At 37.8% G+C, this 16,401-nt stretch overlaps 1 protein-coding gene across 3 annotated transcripts in view; it reads right to left on the bottom strand.

The window, feature by feature from the left end:
* Positions 1 to 1,576: 1,576 nt before the first annotated feature.
* The window catches only part of LOC150078490 (uncharacterized), a 160,323-nt gene continuing 145,498 nt past the window's right edge, over positions 1,577 to 16,401 (bottom strand). For 2 of the 3 annotated variants that reach the window (XM_090385525.1, XM_090385526.1), the window contains exon 9: positions 1,577 to 1,790. In XM_090385525.1, the coding sequence (XP_090241651.1) occupies positions 1,620 to 1,790 (171 nt within the window). In that variant the 3' untranslated portion in view covers positions 1,577 to 1,619. Of the gene's footprint in view, positions 1,791 to 8,294; positions 8,385 to 16,401 lie in introns of those variants that run through there. The other variant, XM_090385527.1, reaches the window with a different exon arrangement.

Genomic DNA, 16,401 nt, shown 5'->3' with positions numbered 1-16,401 from the left:
GGCTTTTGTGGTTTCATTTATATATAAAATATTTATTTCATGTATTGGATACACCGAACGAAAGTCCATGCTTGTTTTAATAAATGAAAAACTCTCAATATTTGTATGATACATAATGTTAAATTTATTTATTGAAACTTTTCGTGTAGATAAATACACGAAGTGTAATTATATGCAATCTTTCATAAACTATAGGCTGGTGTATGCGGTATCCTTAGTTGTAAAAGCTAATAACAGTCGTCTATGAGATGCTAATAACAAGTAAAGAAATTTGGAAGAAAGCATAACATTTTATTTATATATTTTATATTGTTACAGGTATGTGAGATTCATTTCGAGTGATTCCAGATAGTTAGACGGACATCTAAATTTGATGGGAAAAATAAGAGAATCATCTCAGATTTCAAGCATCCAAAATTAATTCACAGAGCTCTCCCATAATTTCCTAACTGTCCATGCTATTTGCCATCACAGTCCCAAGCGAAGATTAGAAGAAAAAAACTTTGAGAAGGCCCTGAAAAATAGTATTAAGACAGAATTTCATACATTCCCACAACTAGCAGTGCCTGAATAGACATACATTACCGAATGCTGGCAAGTTATTTCAATTTAATATTTCAGCCAGCGCCTACCACTGTCTATTTATTCATGATTAGTGATTTGATGTTGTCAGAATTTGTACAGTGCCAAAATTTAAGTAAGTTAAGGTCACTGGAACTTCCTACGAAGGTGAACAGTTTCAATCAGATTACTGACATTTTAGAACAGATACCAGTATTGCCAACAGCACTGATGTTAATATTTCAGTAAAACTTTATTTTAGGGTGCACCCTCCAAAATGGTGGTGAGGAGAGAGGGGAAAGCAGTGATTGACGGATTGACTCTGCCCACTCACAGCATTCCCCCTCTTCTCCTTGACTGCATGTGGCCAATGGCACGTGACATAACATGCCGGAGCTGAAAATGAAGAACAGGAAAATGGCAAGTTTTTTAAACCAAGTAACAAAAATGCACAGTATTCAGGGATGGCGATATGTCACGTGACATTGCAACATGTCGGAGCCGAAATGAAAAAGAAACAGCAATTTTTTATAAAAAACAAGTAACAAAAAAATTCACACCACGTGCAACTGTGATTCTTTTTGCTCATACATTACTAGACGATTGGACATGCATTGCCAATGTAAATGCACAAAATGTCTAAAGAAATTTTTTTTTAAATCTTGGGGCTGCCATCCACAAACCCTGCTTTTGTAACCGCACTTTACTAGATGATAGCACGTGTGTTAACAATGAAATTGCTCTTTGTTAATTTACAAAATGTCAAAAAAAGCGCTTATTTTAAAAAATTTTTGATAGGGCCTTCCACCACCTAAAACCCCTGCTTTTGTTATTGTACATAAACAGACAATTCCGCTTGCATTAACAATGAAATTGTTCTTTGTTAGTGCACAAAATATCTAAAGAAATGGTTATTTTTTAAATATCTTGGGCGAAAAAAACCTACAAAAGAGCAAAAAAAAAAAAAAAAAAATCCTAAAAAATAGCAAGAAAAGCCAGAGAAAGAAAAACACTCACCTGATCAGTGGGAAACTGTCACTCACTATCCTTGATACTGGCTAGTAAATTTCAGCAATTGCATGGAGGAAAGACCTCATCCAAGTTGCTGCTGCCAGAATGACTGCGTCTCCACGTATATATTCTACGAGGTAGTAGTCAAACTGATCACTGACCCATTCAAATCCATCCATATGATCCTTGCATTCGGCCAAGCCCATCATACATTCACACTGAAACCATATTCGGATGCTATTAATTTCTCATTAGTTTTTTTTTTTTTTTTTTCTAAACCTTACAACCCTTTAGCAGTCACTTGCTCCATTGGGTTTGAACAGCAAACAAACTATACCAATAAATGCAGAGAAGAAAACTCACAGCAGCATAAGGAGATTTTCACAGAATAAAGCGAGGCAGGAGGTGATCCTCATAGAACCAGCATGCGGCGATATGGACAGAACTAAGGCGAACAAAAAACAGAATCACAAGATCAAAACCAGAAATGAAGGATATTAAGCAATCCTAATCAGCCAATCACATAACCCCTGCTAATATTCAGTACAGCAACAGCAATTTGTCCAGTAATATTCAGGATTCAGCCCCGAACGGTTTATGGCAGTGTTCTTTGTACTCTCCGGAGCTAATCACGTGATTAGCTCAGGAGAGTAGTAGTAGTAGTGGCATGTGATGCAAGTGTATGAGCTTATGCAGCATCAGCCAAAAAAAAAAAAAAAAAAAAAAAATCACACCATTCCCTCCAAATGCCTGTCCAGTTCCTCCTTACATTTATTTAATCTATCATCTTCCACAACGACAGATGGAAGTTTGTTCCAGCAATTAACCACCCGCTGGCTAAAGGCAAATTTCCGCACATCTATTCTACATCTGTCTTTTCTTAATTTGAATTTATGCCACCTCAATCAGATCACCACGCAGGTGCCTAGTCTGCAACCACTGCAATTTGCAGAACTTAAGCCTCTCTTGGTAAGAGGATCCTTCATTCCCCTAACCAATCTTGTTGCCCTTCTCTGTACACGCTCAAGCAAATCTACATCCTTCCTAAAATGAGGCCTTCAGACCTGTACGCAGTACTCAAGGCGTGGCCTGACCATTGCCTTATACAGAGGGACAATCACCTCCTTTTCTCTGCTAGCAAAATTCCTATATATTATTGACAAAACCTCATGACCTGCCCTGGCAGCCTGTCTGCCTTGCTCAGAAAACTTCATATCTGACTGCACAATTACTCCCAGGTCTTTTTCATTTTTCTATCACCTTAAGTGTAGTACCACACAGTTGGTACGCTTCTCTGGGATTACTTCTACCCGTATCCAGTACTTTGCATTTGTCAAGGTTAAACTTTAGTTGCTACTTCTTAGTCCATCTGCCCAAATTATCTAGATACTGTTGTAGTAGCACACTGCCATTACTGTCATTAACAACCCTGCCAACCTTTGTATCATCTGCAAACTTCGACACTAAGCCTGATATATACCTTCATCAATATCATTGATAAATATACAAAACAACAGAGGACCCAACACCGAACCCTGTGGGACTCCACTAATAACATTAGTCCACAAAGAGCAGCATCCAATAATTACCACCCTCTGTCTTCTCCCACTTAACCATCCTTTTATCCATTGTAGCAACTTACCCTTAATACCATGCTGCTCGAATTTGTACAATAGTCTTCCATGCGCAACAGTGTCAAACGCTTTCCTGAAATCCAAATATATGATATCAAAATTATTTTTTGCATCCAGTTCCTTTGTAACCACATCATAATATCCTATCAAATTTGTCAGACAAGACTTTCCCTTAACAAACCCATGCTGTGTCTGAATTATTGGTGCAGTGTTGTCTAGATGATCCTGCAATGATTATTTAACCAGTGACTCCATATTTTACCCGGAACAGAAGTTAAACTAACTGGTCTGTAATTACTCGTGTCACCCTTCGATCCTTTTTGTGAATTGGGATACATTTGCACATCTCCAGTCCGTGGAGACCTCCCCTGAGTCCAAAGATGCTCTCATAATTATGGTTAAGTGTTTGCTTAGTTGCTTTGCCGCCTCCTTTAATATATATGGATAGATCCCATCTATCCCAGGTGCCTTTCTTATGTTTAACTTCAACAATTTCTCCTCCACTTTGCTCTCAGTTATTACAAAATCATTAAGCACTCTGCTACAATTTGATAAGCTTCTGCCATTTTCAAATCTTAATAACTCCTCATGTGTGAATGTAGATGCAAAATACTCATTCAGTTTGTTTGCTATCTGGCAGGATCATCAACAATCGAACCATCAATATCAAGTGGACCAATCAGAATCATCTCCTTCCTTTTAGAGTTTATATAAGTAAAGAAATCCTTGATGTTTAATATAAGTACTATATATAAGTAAAGAAATCCTTGCTTAGCATCTTTTGCCAAAGATTTCTCGTAATCTCCCTTCGCCTGCCTAACCTCCTTTGTGACCTGATTACACACTAGCTTATATCTGCCATGGGCTTCTGAGTTGCTTGATAATTTATATACATCCCATGCATTTTTCTTCTCTGTCACAAGCCTCATTAGTTCATTTGATAACCATTTAGGTCTAAACCTTGAACAATATTTCTTAATAGATGTGAAACTTTTAGTAGCAGCCACTATTAATTCCTTGAATGCTTCCCACTTGGAATTTACTGTTAGTAACATCGTCAGTTTATCCCACTGTACAGAATTTAAAAACTGTCTGAGACCACTGTACTCACCTTTACGGAAGAAAAAAACCTTTCCTTTACCTGATGGTAATTATATCTTTAAGTAAATCCCACATGTACATTGTGATCACTGCCATCTAGTGGTTCCTTTATCTGCAAATTCTTAATACACGAATAATCAGAGGCACCTCCGTAGCCAGGTGGGACGTCAGTTTATCCCACTGTACAGAATTTAAAAACTGTCTGAGACCACTGTACTCACCTTTACGGAAGAAAAAAACCTTTCCTTTACCTGATGGTAGTTATATCTTTAAGTAAATCCCACATGTACATTGTGATCACTGTCATCTAGTGGTTCCTTTATCTGCAAATTCTTAATACACGAATAATCAGAGGCACCTCCGTAGCCAGGTGGGAAGGAGCAGCAGTGCGTAGCACACGCTTCTTGATTAGACCGGGGTTCGAGCCTGTCACCACCAAATACGGAAAGGTCAGGGAATGACCACCGCATATCCCGGAGCAATATGGCCTTAGTTGCTAATTCTCGTAAAAAACCAAATAACTAACTAACACGAATGATCACTGCTGATAACCAGATCAAGAGTATCACCCTCTGTGGTTGCCCCTCGGATATGCTGCTGCAGAAAACAATCATCCAATAAATCCACAAAAGTCTTACTAGTGTGTGAGTGACCAACCCACAAATTCCAGTCAATATCTGGGAAATTAAAATCTCTCATTATAAGACATTCTGATTTACTAGCCCACTATTTCTCTGTACAATTGTTCATTGTACTCATTCGAGTCAATAGTCCTATAACACACTCCTACTCTTATTTTTGCTTTTGCAGTGCTTATGTCACACCAAATTGACTCAACAGTGCACTGTTCATCTATATCAACCGGATGGACTTCTTTTGATTTTATGTTCTTCTTAATTAACAGCATAACACCTCCTCACTTCCTATCCTGTCTATCCTTTCTGTACACGTTGTACTCTCCAAATTCCAGTTCTGCATTCCTTATATCTGTGTGACACCACGTCTCTGCTATCCCAACAATATCTGCCTTTGATGTCTTGACCAACAATTCAAATTCATCAAATTTATTTACTATACTTCTAGCATTGGTATACATGCAAGTATACATGTACCTATCCTTATTATTAGTTACCCTTACACATCCCATATACCCACCTGTTTCACGATGACTACCATCAGTCCCCGAAACCCCCAGCACCCCTCGCTCCAGGTCGCTACTTATTCTAATAGAAGTTGTGCAAGAAAAACCTTCACCTCTGCCTGTGGCTACTTTTAACCTTTTAGTCTGTGAATCCCCCCCAAGCTAGCAGTTTTCCGGCCCACCTAAAACTGCCTCGATAGCATCAGCAAATATTCTTGCACCCTTTCTATTTAAGTGTATCCCATCCCTGTAGAAGCAGTCTCTCCTGTTAACAAGCACAGACCACACTGAAAAAAATTCTACCCCTTGAACCTTGCACATTCCCTCCAGGGCTGAATTGATTGGCATGGCTCTCATCATGTATTCCCTCCTATCTTGTCTGGGCAGAATTGCAGACACTTTCAAATTTAACCCTGACGCGACTTTTTTGCAACATTGACCTGTACTTGTTAAGTAAATCTGCAGATCTCCTACTCTTAATGTCATTGGTGCCAACGTGTAGAGCAATATCACCTTTTGTGCCCTTAAAAGATGATATATGCTTTACAACGTCATCAACTTTTGTCCCTGGCAGACATACCCTGGTCCTGTTCCATCTATCCTTTTTACACAATATATTCCCCATCTCCCTGACAATAGAGTCACCAACAATAACTAGTTCCTTTGGGACCAGCGCATTCTGCCTTGGAGATTGCCACTGTGTTGCCTGATGCCCAGGAGTGAGCTCTGGTGTTGAGAGCTTGACGGGGCCCTCTCATATTAATTTCTTCGAGGGCATCTACCCTACACCTCAAGCTTTCGTAGACGCCCAGTAGAACGGCGAGTTGATGCCTAATTTCTAGACACTCTCTGCACCTGGCACACACAAAGACATCCTCCTTGGCTAGATCATGTTCTGTTCCAGACAGTTCGGCAAACATTTCACAAGTTGCACATTTTTTTAGGCTGTGATGCGTTGGAGAATTGTCCCCCTCAGTTCTCCCCCGAGTCAAAGCACTCCTGCTACTTTGTGCCCATTGCTTTGCTGCTCTAGTCTGGGGCATGATATTTTAAATTAATAAGATCAATAAATTGAATTAATTAACTGTCAATACTGCGCTATCCAATAGAATCCTAAATGCAGTGATGCAGATTACAGTATATAATTATATGTTAGAGCTGCCTAGTTACCACAATTAAAAATTTGAATTCCCTACTACTCTATACAAAAACAATGACTGCAAGATTCGAACGAAATAACGGTACAAGGAGAACAGGGGGGGAAAAGTAAGTAGGCGGAGTCTCTAACCATCAATCACTGCCTTGTTGGCCACAGTTTAGAGAGTGCACCCTAAAGTAAATTTCAGCCCATCCCTTTTCTAATAGAAAGCACTATACAGAAGTAACAAACTGTGATGTGATTTGTTGGCTCCCCCCATATTATGGGCACTGCGAAAGGCATAAAACGTCCCTTTCGATTCGCCCACATGTTGAATTTTGGTGAACAGGTAGTGCAGCATATATGCAGAGTCCAGTTCTTGTCCTGGTCACCTATTTTACACCCAAAGTATAAAAGGTAGGTCTTTTTTTATGGCTTGAGTTAAGGGATGCTTTCTTGAAGCTAACACTACTTCTCCAGATGTGTAACAGAAGTCATCCGGACTATTCACACAATTATGAGGAATATTAACCTTACACAACACAAATACTGTGCAAAAAAGTAGGAATCTCACAGAGAACAAATCACCCAGTACTTAGCTGTATTCGAGGATTACTGCAACAGAGTTGAAGATGCATTTGAGGCAACAACTTATCATGTGATGCAGAGCAAGGCGATCAGGTGATATGTGTTTTGCCAAGAGCTGTAGTTGATAATTTAGAGTAACTTGCTAATATGAGAGACTAACTGTAATTCAAAAACAAGAGCCATTCACAAATTTTAATGATTTTCATGTTAATTCATTGGCAACTTGATGGAATTTAATTCTGACTGCTACTGTAGCAGTCAGAATCAAAGCTTCCACTTGCTAACTAGTAGAGTTCATAACTGAACAGCTATGGACCCAGATTTTTATCTTTTTGACTACTTAAGAGGAGTACAATCCACTAAGAATTTTTTCACATATTGTCACTTTAAGTTATAAGAGTCAATACTGAATCCGAAATTTTAACAACTGCTCAAACACTATGTAAAGTGTATATAAATATATAAATATGCATAAAGTATATTTATATTGTTATAAATATAAATATAAATATAAACGTACAAACTCTTAACACCATAAGTGTTAACACTTATGGTGTTAAGAGTTGTGCTTACATTGGGGAAGAGGACACTTTCAACATTTATCGAATTCTCTATTATAATTATATTTATAACAATAACTGAAATAAAACTGAAACTATACTATGGGTTGCATGTCTTTTAAATGTTTGATCAAGTGATATAGAAAATGACAATATGAAATTACTGTCAAAAACAGATAAAAACAAGCCTTTGTACACGTGCAAGCAAAATGCTACCTACTGTAAAAAAAAAAAATGTAGATATTCTAGGTTACAAAATAAAATAAAGTTTTCTTATTCCATGTTCAGATATTTTTAACAGAGTCAGTCCTAACAACTTTTTGATTCTATTTCATAAATGACAAAACTATCTTCTCAGGAAAGAAAAATCTAGGAAATAAAAGAACTACTAATGACAGATATTACTTCACAGTTCTCAGGGATTCACTGGTATTATTTGACTTCTTTATTAATATAATTATCAAATTTTTCCATTAAATGAAACATTTATATATAAAAAACATTTAAGATACTTATGTTTAACCATTAGAAAACATTTCAAACAAATTTTTTTTTACAGAGCTCTTTAGATATAAAGATCAAAATGCAATATGTGAATAGTGCATAGTCATCATCATGACCTCTAGCAATTTTATGGTAGCACTGTTTGCCTGAAAAACATTAAAAATAAAATTGAAATAAAGTGTTTTGTATTTATTATCAGTTTATCACAACTAACTGAATTAATTTTTTTTTGTATTCAGCATTTAAAAATAACAAAACTGTTTAGTTTTAGAATATGGTTCATTTTACAACTTGCTCATGGAATAACTTTTGTTACAGTAAACAATATTTTTCAATGTGATCCATTGTAAATCTATAGCATTTATTATCCAAAATCATTTTAAAAATTAGAGAATGATCTTTCCACATCAACAGAAGTGACTGAGTGAAGTTTAAAAATGAACAGGTACCTTAAATTTCAAGTAGAAGTTTTGAAGGCATGAGCCTTCAAAACTTCTACTTGAAATTTAAGGATTTTTATTGAGGTAAAGGTAGTAGTAGTAGTAGTGGCATGTGATGCAAGAAAGCAAATGTATGAGCTTATGCAGCATCAGCCAAAAAAAAAAAATCACACCATTCCCTCCAAATGCCTGTCCAGTTCCTCATTAAATTTATTCAACCTGTCAACTTCCACAACGACAGATGGAAGTTTGTTCCAGCAATTAACCACCTGCTGGCTAAAGGCAAATTTCTGCACATCTATTCTACATCTGTCTTTTCTTAATTTGAATTTATGCCCCCTTAGGTTCGTAATCTGAACAAGTGGAAGGATCCCATCAGAATTCAGCGTGCTCAACCCATTCAAGGCTTATATACCTCAATCAGATCACTGCGCAGGTGCCTAGTCTCCAGCCACTGCAATTTGCAGAACTTAAGCCTCTCTTGGTAAGAGGATCCCTTCATTCCCTTCACCAATCTTGTTGCCCTTCTCTGTACACGCTCAAGTAAATCTACATCCTTCCTAAAATGAGGCCTCCAGACCTGTACGCAGTACTCAAGGAGTGGCCTGACCATTGCCTTATACAGAGGGATAATCACCTCCTTTTCCCTGCTAGCAAAATTCCTATATATCATTGACAAAACCCCATGACCTGCCCTGGCAGCCTGTCTGCATTGCTCAGAAAACTTCATATCTGCCTGCACAATTACTCCCAGGTCTTTTTCATTTTCTACCACCTTAAGTGTAGTACCACACAGTTGGTACGTTTCTCTGGGGTTACTTCTACCCATATGCAGTACTTTGCATTTGTCAAGGTTAAACTTCAGTTGCCACTTCTTAGCCCATCTGCCCAAAATTATCTAGATCCTGTTGCAGTAGCACACTGCCATTACTGTCATTAACAACCCTGCCAACCTTTGTATCATCTGCAAACTTCGACATTAAGCCTGATACACCTTCATCAATATCACTGATAAATACACAAAACAACAGTGGACCTAACACCGAACCCTGTGGGACTCCACTAATAACATTAGTCCAAGAAGAGCAGCACCCATTGATTACCAGCCTCTGTCTTCTCACACTTAACCATCCTTTTATCCATTGTAGCAACTTACCCTTAATACCATTCTGCTCCAAATTGTACAATAGTCTTCCATGCGCAACAGTGTCAAAAGCTTTCCTGAAATCCAAATATATGATATCAAAATTATTTTTTGCATCCAGTTCCTTTGTAACCACATCATAATATCCTATCAAATTTGTCAGACAAGACTTTCCCTTAACAAACCTATGCTGTGTCTGAATTATTGCTGCAGTCTTGTCTAGATGATCCTGCAATGCATCTTTAACCAGCGACTCCATTATTTTACCCGGAACAGAAGTTAAACTAACTGGTCTGCAATTACTCGTGTCACCCTTCGATCCCCCTTTGTGAATTGGGGATACATTTGCACATCTCCAGTCCGTGGGAACCTCCCCTGAGTCCAAGGATGATTTCATAATTATGGCTAAGGATTTGCTTAGTTGCTTTGCTGCTTCCTTTAATATAACTGGATAGATCCCATCCACCCCAGGTGCTTTTCTTATGTTTAACTTCAACAATTTCTCCTCCACCTTGCTCTCAGTTATTACAAAATCATTAAGTATCCTGCTACAATTTGATAACCTTCTGCCATTTTCAAACCTTAATAATTCCTCATGTGTGAATGTAGATGCAAAATACTCATTCAGTTTGTTTGCTATCTGAGCAGGATCATCAACAGTCGAACTATCGACGTCTAGTGGACTAATCAGATTCATCCCCTTCCTTTTAGAGTTTATATAAGTAAAGAAATCCTTGCTGTTTTTCTTAGCATCTTTTCCCAAGGATTTCTCGTAATCTGCCTTCGCCTGCCGAACCTCCTTTGTGACCTGATTACAGATTAACTTATATCTGCCATAGGCTTCTGAGTCGCTTGATAATTTATATGCATCCAATGCATTTTTCTTCTCTGTTACGAGTCTCATTAGTTCATTTGACAACCATTTAGGCCTAAACCTTGAACAATATTTCTTAATAGGTATGAAACTTTTAGTAGCTTCCACGATTAATTCCTTGAATGCTTTCCACTTAGAATTTACTGTTGGTAACATCGTCAGTTGATTCCACTGTACAGAATTTAAAAACTGTCGGGGACCACTGTACTCGCCTTTACAGAAGCAAAAACCCTTTCCTTTACCCCTGATGGTAATTAAATCTTTAAGTAAATCCCACGTCAGTACACTGTGATCACTGCCACCTAGTGGTTCTTTTATCTGCAAATTCCTAATACATGAATGATCACTGCTGATAACCAGATCAAGAGTATTACTTTCTCTGGTTGCCTATCGAACATGCTGCTTCAGAAAACAACAATAAATCCACAAAAGTGTGACTAGTGTGTTAAAGGAAGCATGTCAAATAAGAACAGACCTGTTTGTAAAAGCTTTTAATGGGTTGCTTGAGCAAGATGCATTCCCACAGGCATGGAAAGTGCTGATTTGTGGCTGATAACAAAAAGTCCTGATAAATTGCCAAGTGAGCCTGGTTCATATTGTCCCATAGCTCTGTTACCAGCTATGGCAAAAACTTATGAAAGGTTGTGCATTGGCCACCTGATGATTAGGTATGAACAAAGAAATATGTCTTCTGATAGCCATATGACTAGAAGAAAGGAAAATCAACAGATGGTGCCATAACTAGAATGGTACAATATGTTCAAGAGTGAGGAGCAATGTGTGCTGGGCTTATTTGTAGACTTTCATGGTGCATTTTACATGCTTTGGCATGTAGGCATATTGTCAAGAATAAGAGCAGTAGGGATCTCTGATAAATTGTATAATGTTTTTAGAGATTACATTAGTAACTGAGGTATTATTGTGAAAACTCACTACACAGAGATCTGTAGAAGTGTGGAAAGAGAATGTCTTCAAGGATCGGCGATTGGGCCCCAGGCATGGTCTATAGTTTTGGATGAGTTTCTGGGTCGACACTATGTTGTAATTAATTTAATAGCATATGCCGATGATCTATTGTTATTGTTATTTGGCTTTTAGGAACATTAGCAACTAAGGCCATATTGCTCCAGGGATATGGTGGTCATTCCCTGACCTTTCCACATCCTCCGTATTTGGTGGGCACGGGCTCAAACCCGGGTCTAATCAAGAAGCGTATGCTACGCACTGCTGCTTATCTTCTTATTCTTGTATATAGGAATGCAAGATAACAACTTGAAGATCATGCTTCAGAGGTATTAAATGATTTAGTATCGTGAGCAGATCCATATAAGTTGAAAATTTCAAAGGCAAAGTCAGTGAAGGTCCTATTAAAGGGAAGATTAAGTATGAATAGAAGTCCGTTCTCAAGGAGTTACATTTAAATATAAGACTGTAGTCAAGTACTTGGGAGTGAGTGTGGGAGAGTGGATGAGCTTTATTCCGCATGTTAAATATTTAACAAGCAAGATTTGTACATTGTATGCCAAGCTCAAAAGGGTTATAGGGGTTAATTAGGGAATTAAGGGCACAGCACTTAATACCTTATATGACTGTCTCTTTACCCATCATCACTTATGCTACTGTGGCTTGGCTGCACAGTATGACTGTTAAAAAGTACTTATTTCAAGCACAAAGATTCACCCTCCTTTGCACAACCAGGGCTTGTTGAACAGTTTCAACTGAAGCACTGCAAATGATTGCAGGAAGACTTCCAGTGGATCTTCAAGCATTAATGTACTACACTAGAAAAAACGTAAGGGGATCAATCTTGAATATAACTTTGTGTCCTGAGATGGGTAGAATCTATACTAAAGCAGATCAGAAATTTGAAAAAGAAAGCATATTAGACCAGTTGAAAGATATAAAGAGCTCTGAGAATGGTAGAGCAACATTTGTTCCTACCAAATGTCAGAATTTTAGATGTAAGAAGAAATCGTGGCAGCAGTTCGGTACATTTTTATTGAACGGTGCATTTTTATTGACAGGACAGGGCTTGTCTAGTAGATTATGTCAACTAGAATTGATTGAAAGTGGATTATGCTCATGTAGGAATGAGGAAACTGCTGAGCACATAATGTTGAATTGTGATAATTATGTGGACAGGGTTCCCCCTATCAGCCTGTAATAATTATGTGAACATTCGAATGAAATTAGAAATATCTTTGGGCCAACTGGAGCATAGTAGTCTTTGGATCATGTTCACAGATAGGAGGCTATTCGCTTACTTTAACAAATTTGTTGCTGATGTCTTTAAGAGCAGAAACAGGCTGAGGCTAGATAGTTAATACCGACTAAAGTCTAATTCCTCTAGAACAGGGCTAAGTGGTGATATTCCTCCTGAGTTGTGTTGTGTTATGAGTTGTATTAATTTTATCTAATAAATGTTTCATACATGCATAGTATAATTTAAGTTAGTGTTGCAAACGGCGTATAAGCTTTGGTTTAGATAGTAGGGCAGCACGAGGTATTTTGAATGAATGTCATCAAGTACTTAGCTAGCATTAATGTCAGATGTGTTCCTCATCTGCCCTACAACCCTGACCTTGCAATTTTTTTTTTTTTTATTTTCAAGGAGTTGCAAGGAAAACATTTCGAGTAATCAAAAAAGAGTTGTAAAGACATTGGAGCCGATTCTGAAATGTATATAAAAAAATGGCTTCCATCATGTTTTTGAAGAACAGCAGAAAGACTTCCAGTGGATCTTCCACTGGAGTAAGTGCATTTCAAATGGGGACTACTTTGAAAAGGACATCAAAATATGGATGATTAATAAAGGTGTGTTGTGGAAAAAATTATGATGATTCTTTATCGATCAGCCCTCATAAGTATATGATATAAAAGTTTTCTGTTTTATTAAGTTGTAGTAGTCAGTCCCACACCAGATGAAAGCTGATTCACAATCAATTATCCTTTGTCAAAATGAAAATTTCAGCACATGCTATGACTGCCCTATAACTGCATTCCTGTCTAGATGGCCCTGTATTATTTCTTCAAACTGTAACTCCATTATTTTCCCTGAAAAAGAAATCAAGTACAGGTCTGTAATCACTTCATCCTTTGATCCCCACTTGGTGAAACATTCACACATCCTCAATCCACAGGGGCCTTCCCTGAAACCAAGAATGCCTTCATAATTATGGCTATAGATCTTATTTATTTTGCTGCTTCACACCATCACAATAATTATGCTGTTCTGTCCAGTAGGCCAATGAGGTTCATTCCTTTCCTTCCAATGTTAACAAAATCAAATAATTCTTTATTCTTAGCAAAAACATCTCATAATCTGCCTTTAGTTTGCCTAATACCCCTTAGTGACTTGATTGCAGCCTAGTTTGTGCTTACTGTATCCCATGCTAATTTATAATCATCATTCCATGCATTTTCTTTCTCTAACACTAGTCTCACCCATTCATCTGACGTCCATTTAGGTCTAAATTTCGAACAAAATCTCTTTGATGGTATGAAAAGCTGAGTAGCCTCTATGATTACAAGTCGGTCACATTGATGGGAACTTAAAAATTGCCTACAACCACTGTAGCCACCATTACATACTCCCACATCAATATACAGTGGATTCCAGTTATTTGGGATATATCGGGATAGTGCATTTTGGCCCGATTAAGCGGCTGCCCCAATTATGCGGTTTCACGTAAATAGTTAAAAATATACTGGACCACCACTTTATGATTGATTCTCTGTACAATCAAATCACATTACGATGGCCTCACCATAGCAAACTATGTGCACTATACGATATGTAGTAAGCGCTGGTCACTGCAATCACGTTTGTGAATTGAATTTTAATCCTATTAAACAGTGATTCTAATAAGCGAAAATAGGAGGATTATGATTCACTGGCTATAAAAAGTAAAGATATATTAAGCACAAATTTACACTTTATTACCTTACCAATTAAAAAATTAAATGATATGTGAAAATCAGAATATTTTCTACAGGTTGGCGAAATAAAAATAAATTTATGCTTGCGTGCATAGCTTAATTAATATGTACATACTAACTAGTTTATATTTCTGTTCACTGACATTTGGGGGGGGGTTAAAATTTAAAACTGTGAAAAAGAAAGCAATCAACAACAAAGAACACGGCACGCACAAATTGCAACTAACACGATAACCGAAAGCGAGAACAGAGTAACAAGTTATGAAAAATTGGAATGAAGAGAAGATTCTGAAAATTTATTTATGTTTTTTATATGATTGAAGATTTCATGAAAAGGGAAACACATTTCACTGTAATAACATAAAAACCCACAGAATTCCAGGTGTCGGTAATATCGCAAATTCAATAAGATCGAGTTTACTGTCCATTTATAATAGATTGCACTAACAGAAAAGCCCAATAAACTGGAAACTACTAATTGTTTTATGGTTGTGACATCCAGAAATCTGATCACACCACGTACGAGACAATTGTAGGGTAATCTCGAGTGTTGTTGTCTTCTGCCCCGTTTAAATGGTATGTTGTCCCAATTAAGCGAAGAAAACACTGGCTATTTTCTCAATTAGGTTCGGCTTTTTAAGATTTGTCCCAAATAAATGGCTGCCCAGATTAACCTGTGCCCAGATGGCCCAAATAACTGGAATCCACTGTATTGTGATTACTGTCACCTAGTGGTTCTTTTATCTGGATGGTCTTAATGCATGAGTAGTCACTGCTGATAATCAGATCAAGAGTATTGCTTTCTCTTGCAGCCTCTGTAACTTGTGGCGTAGAAAACAGCCATCCAATAAATCTAGAAAAGGTCTGCTACTCTGTGATTGACTCACAGATTCCAATCAATATGACTGGTCAGACAAGATTGCCAATTCTGATTTACTGGCCCCCTCTATTTGTCCGTATAGTTGTTCAGGCAAATAGAGGGGCAATCAATAGTACAGGTGTTAGGACTGTACTGGCCCCCATTCCTACTCTTACGTTTGTTTTCCCAGTGCTTATGTCACATCAAACTGACTCAACCTTACACTGGTTATCCCAGTTGACATGGCTATCCATGTCAACTGGGTGCACTGTCTTAAATTCTAACTGCTTCTCAACCAATGGCATAACTGCACTTATCCCCTCCTATGGGGTAGGTGGCGCTGACCAAGTACTGGCCAGACGCACGTTTTTTCAGTGCTCTTCAAAATGTTAAAATTTAGTGGTGTATTTGGATATTTCTGTTAAAATATCAAGTCTACTGGATTTCTATTGGGTTGGCGAATTGACTGATGTTATTTTTGTGACAAACTTCTAAGGCAAAGCTAAATTACGGACGTTCATAAATTTCAGCTTGACCACGTTGTTACACCATACGTTAAGGAAATATGGCCGCCGAACCAGCATGGACGTCTGTTGCAACGCTCCGTAAAAGTTCTGTTTAAATATGTGGTTAAACCATAGTTTAAGTTTTAAATTGTGGTCTCCTTCAAAGATGCTGTTTAGAGGATCCCCCTGGTAAGAAATTTTGAACACATTCTATTGGGAATTTAGCAGATTACTAGCGTTAGTATCTATATCCTTTGTTTGCCAGACTGCACTGGTCACCATGTGGCTGGCAGCAAGGCTATAGAAAGGCGCCGATATAACGCGGTGGCCACGCTAGTACGCTGCAATTGACTGGGAAGGGTGCCCCACCAGTGTAAATCCGAGCTGGAAGACTGTTCCAA

Source organism: Mastigoproctus giganteus, chromosome 11, assembly GCF_048544385.1.
Source record: "Mastigoproctus giganteus isolate SK-2022 chromosome 11, ASM4854438v1, whole genome shotgun sequence".
NCBI lineage: Eukaryota > Metazoa > Arthropoda > Arachnida > Uropygi > Thelyphonidae > Mastigoproctus > Mastigoproctus giganteus.
The sequence above is the reverse complement of the archived record's forward strand: the minus strand, read 5'-3'. Positions and strand labels throughout refer to the sequence as shown.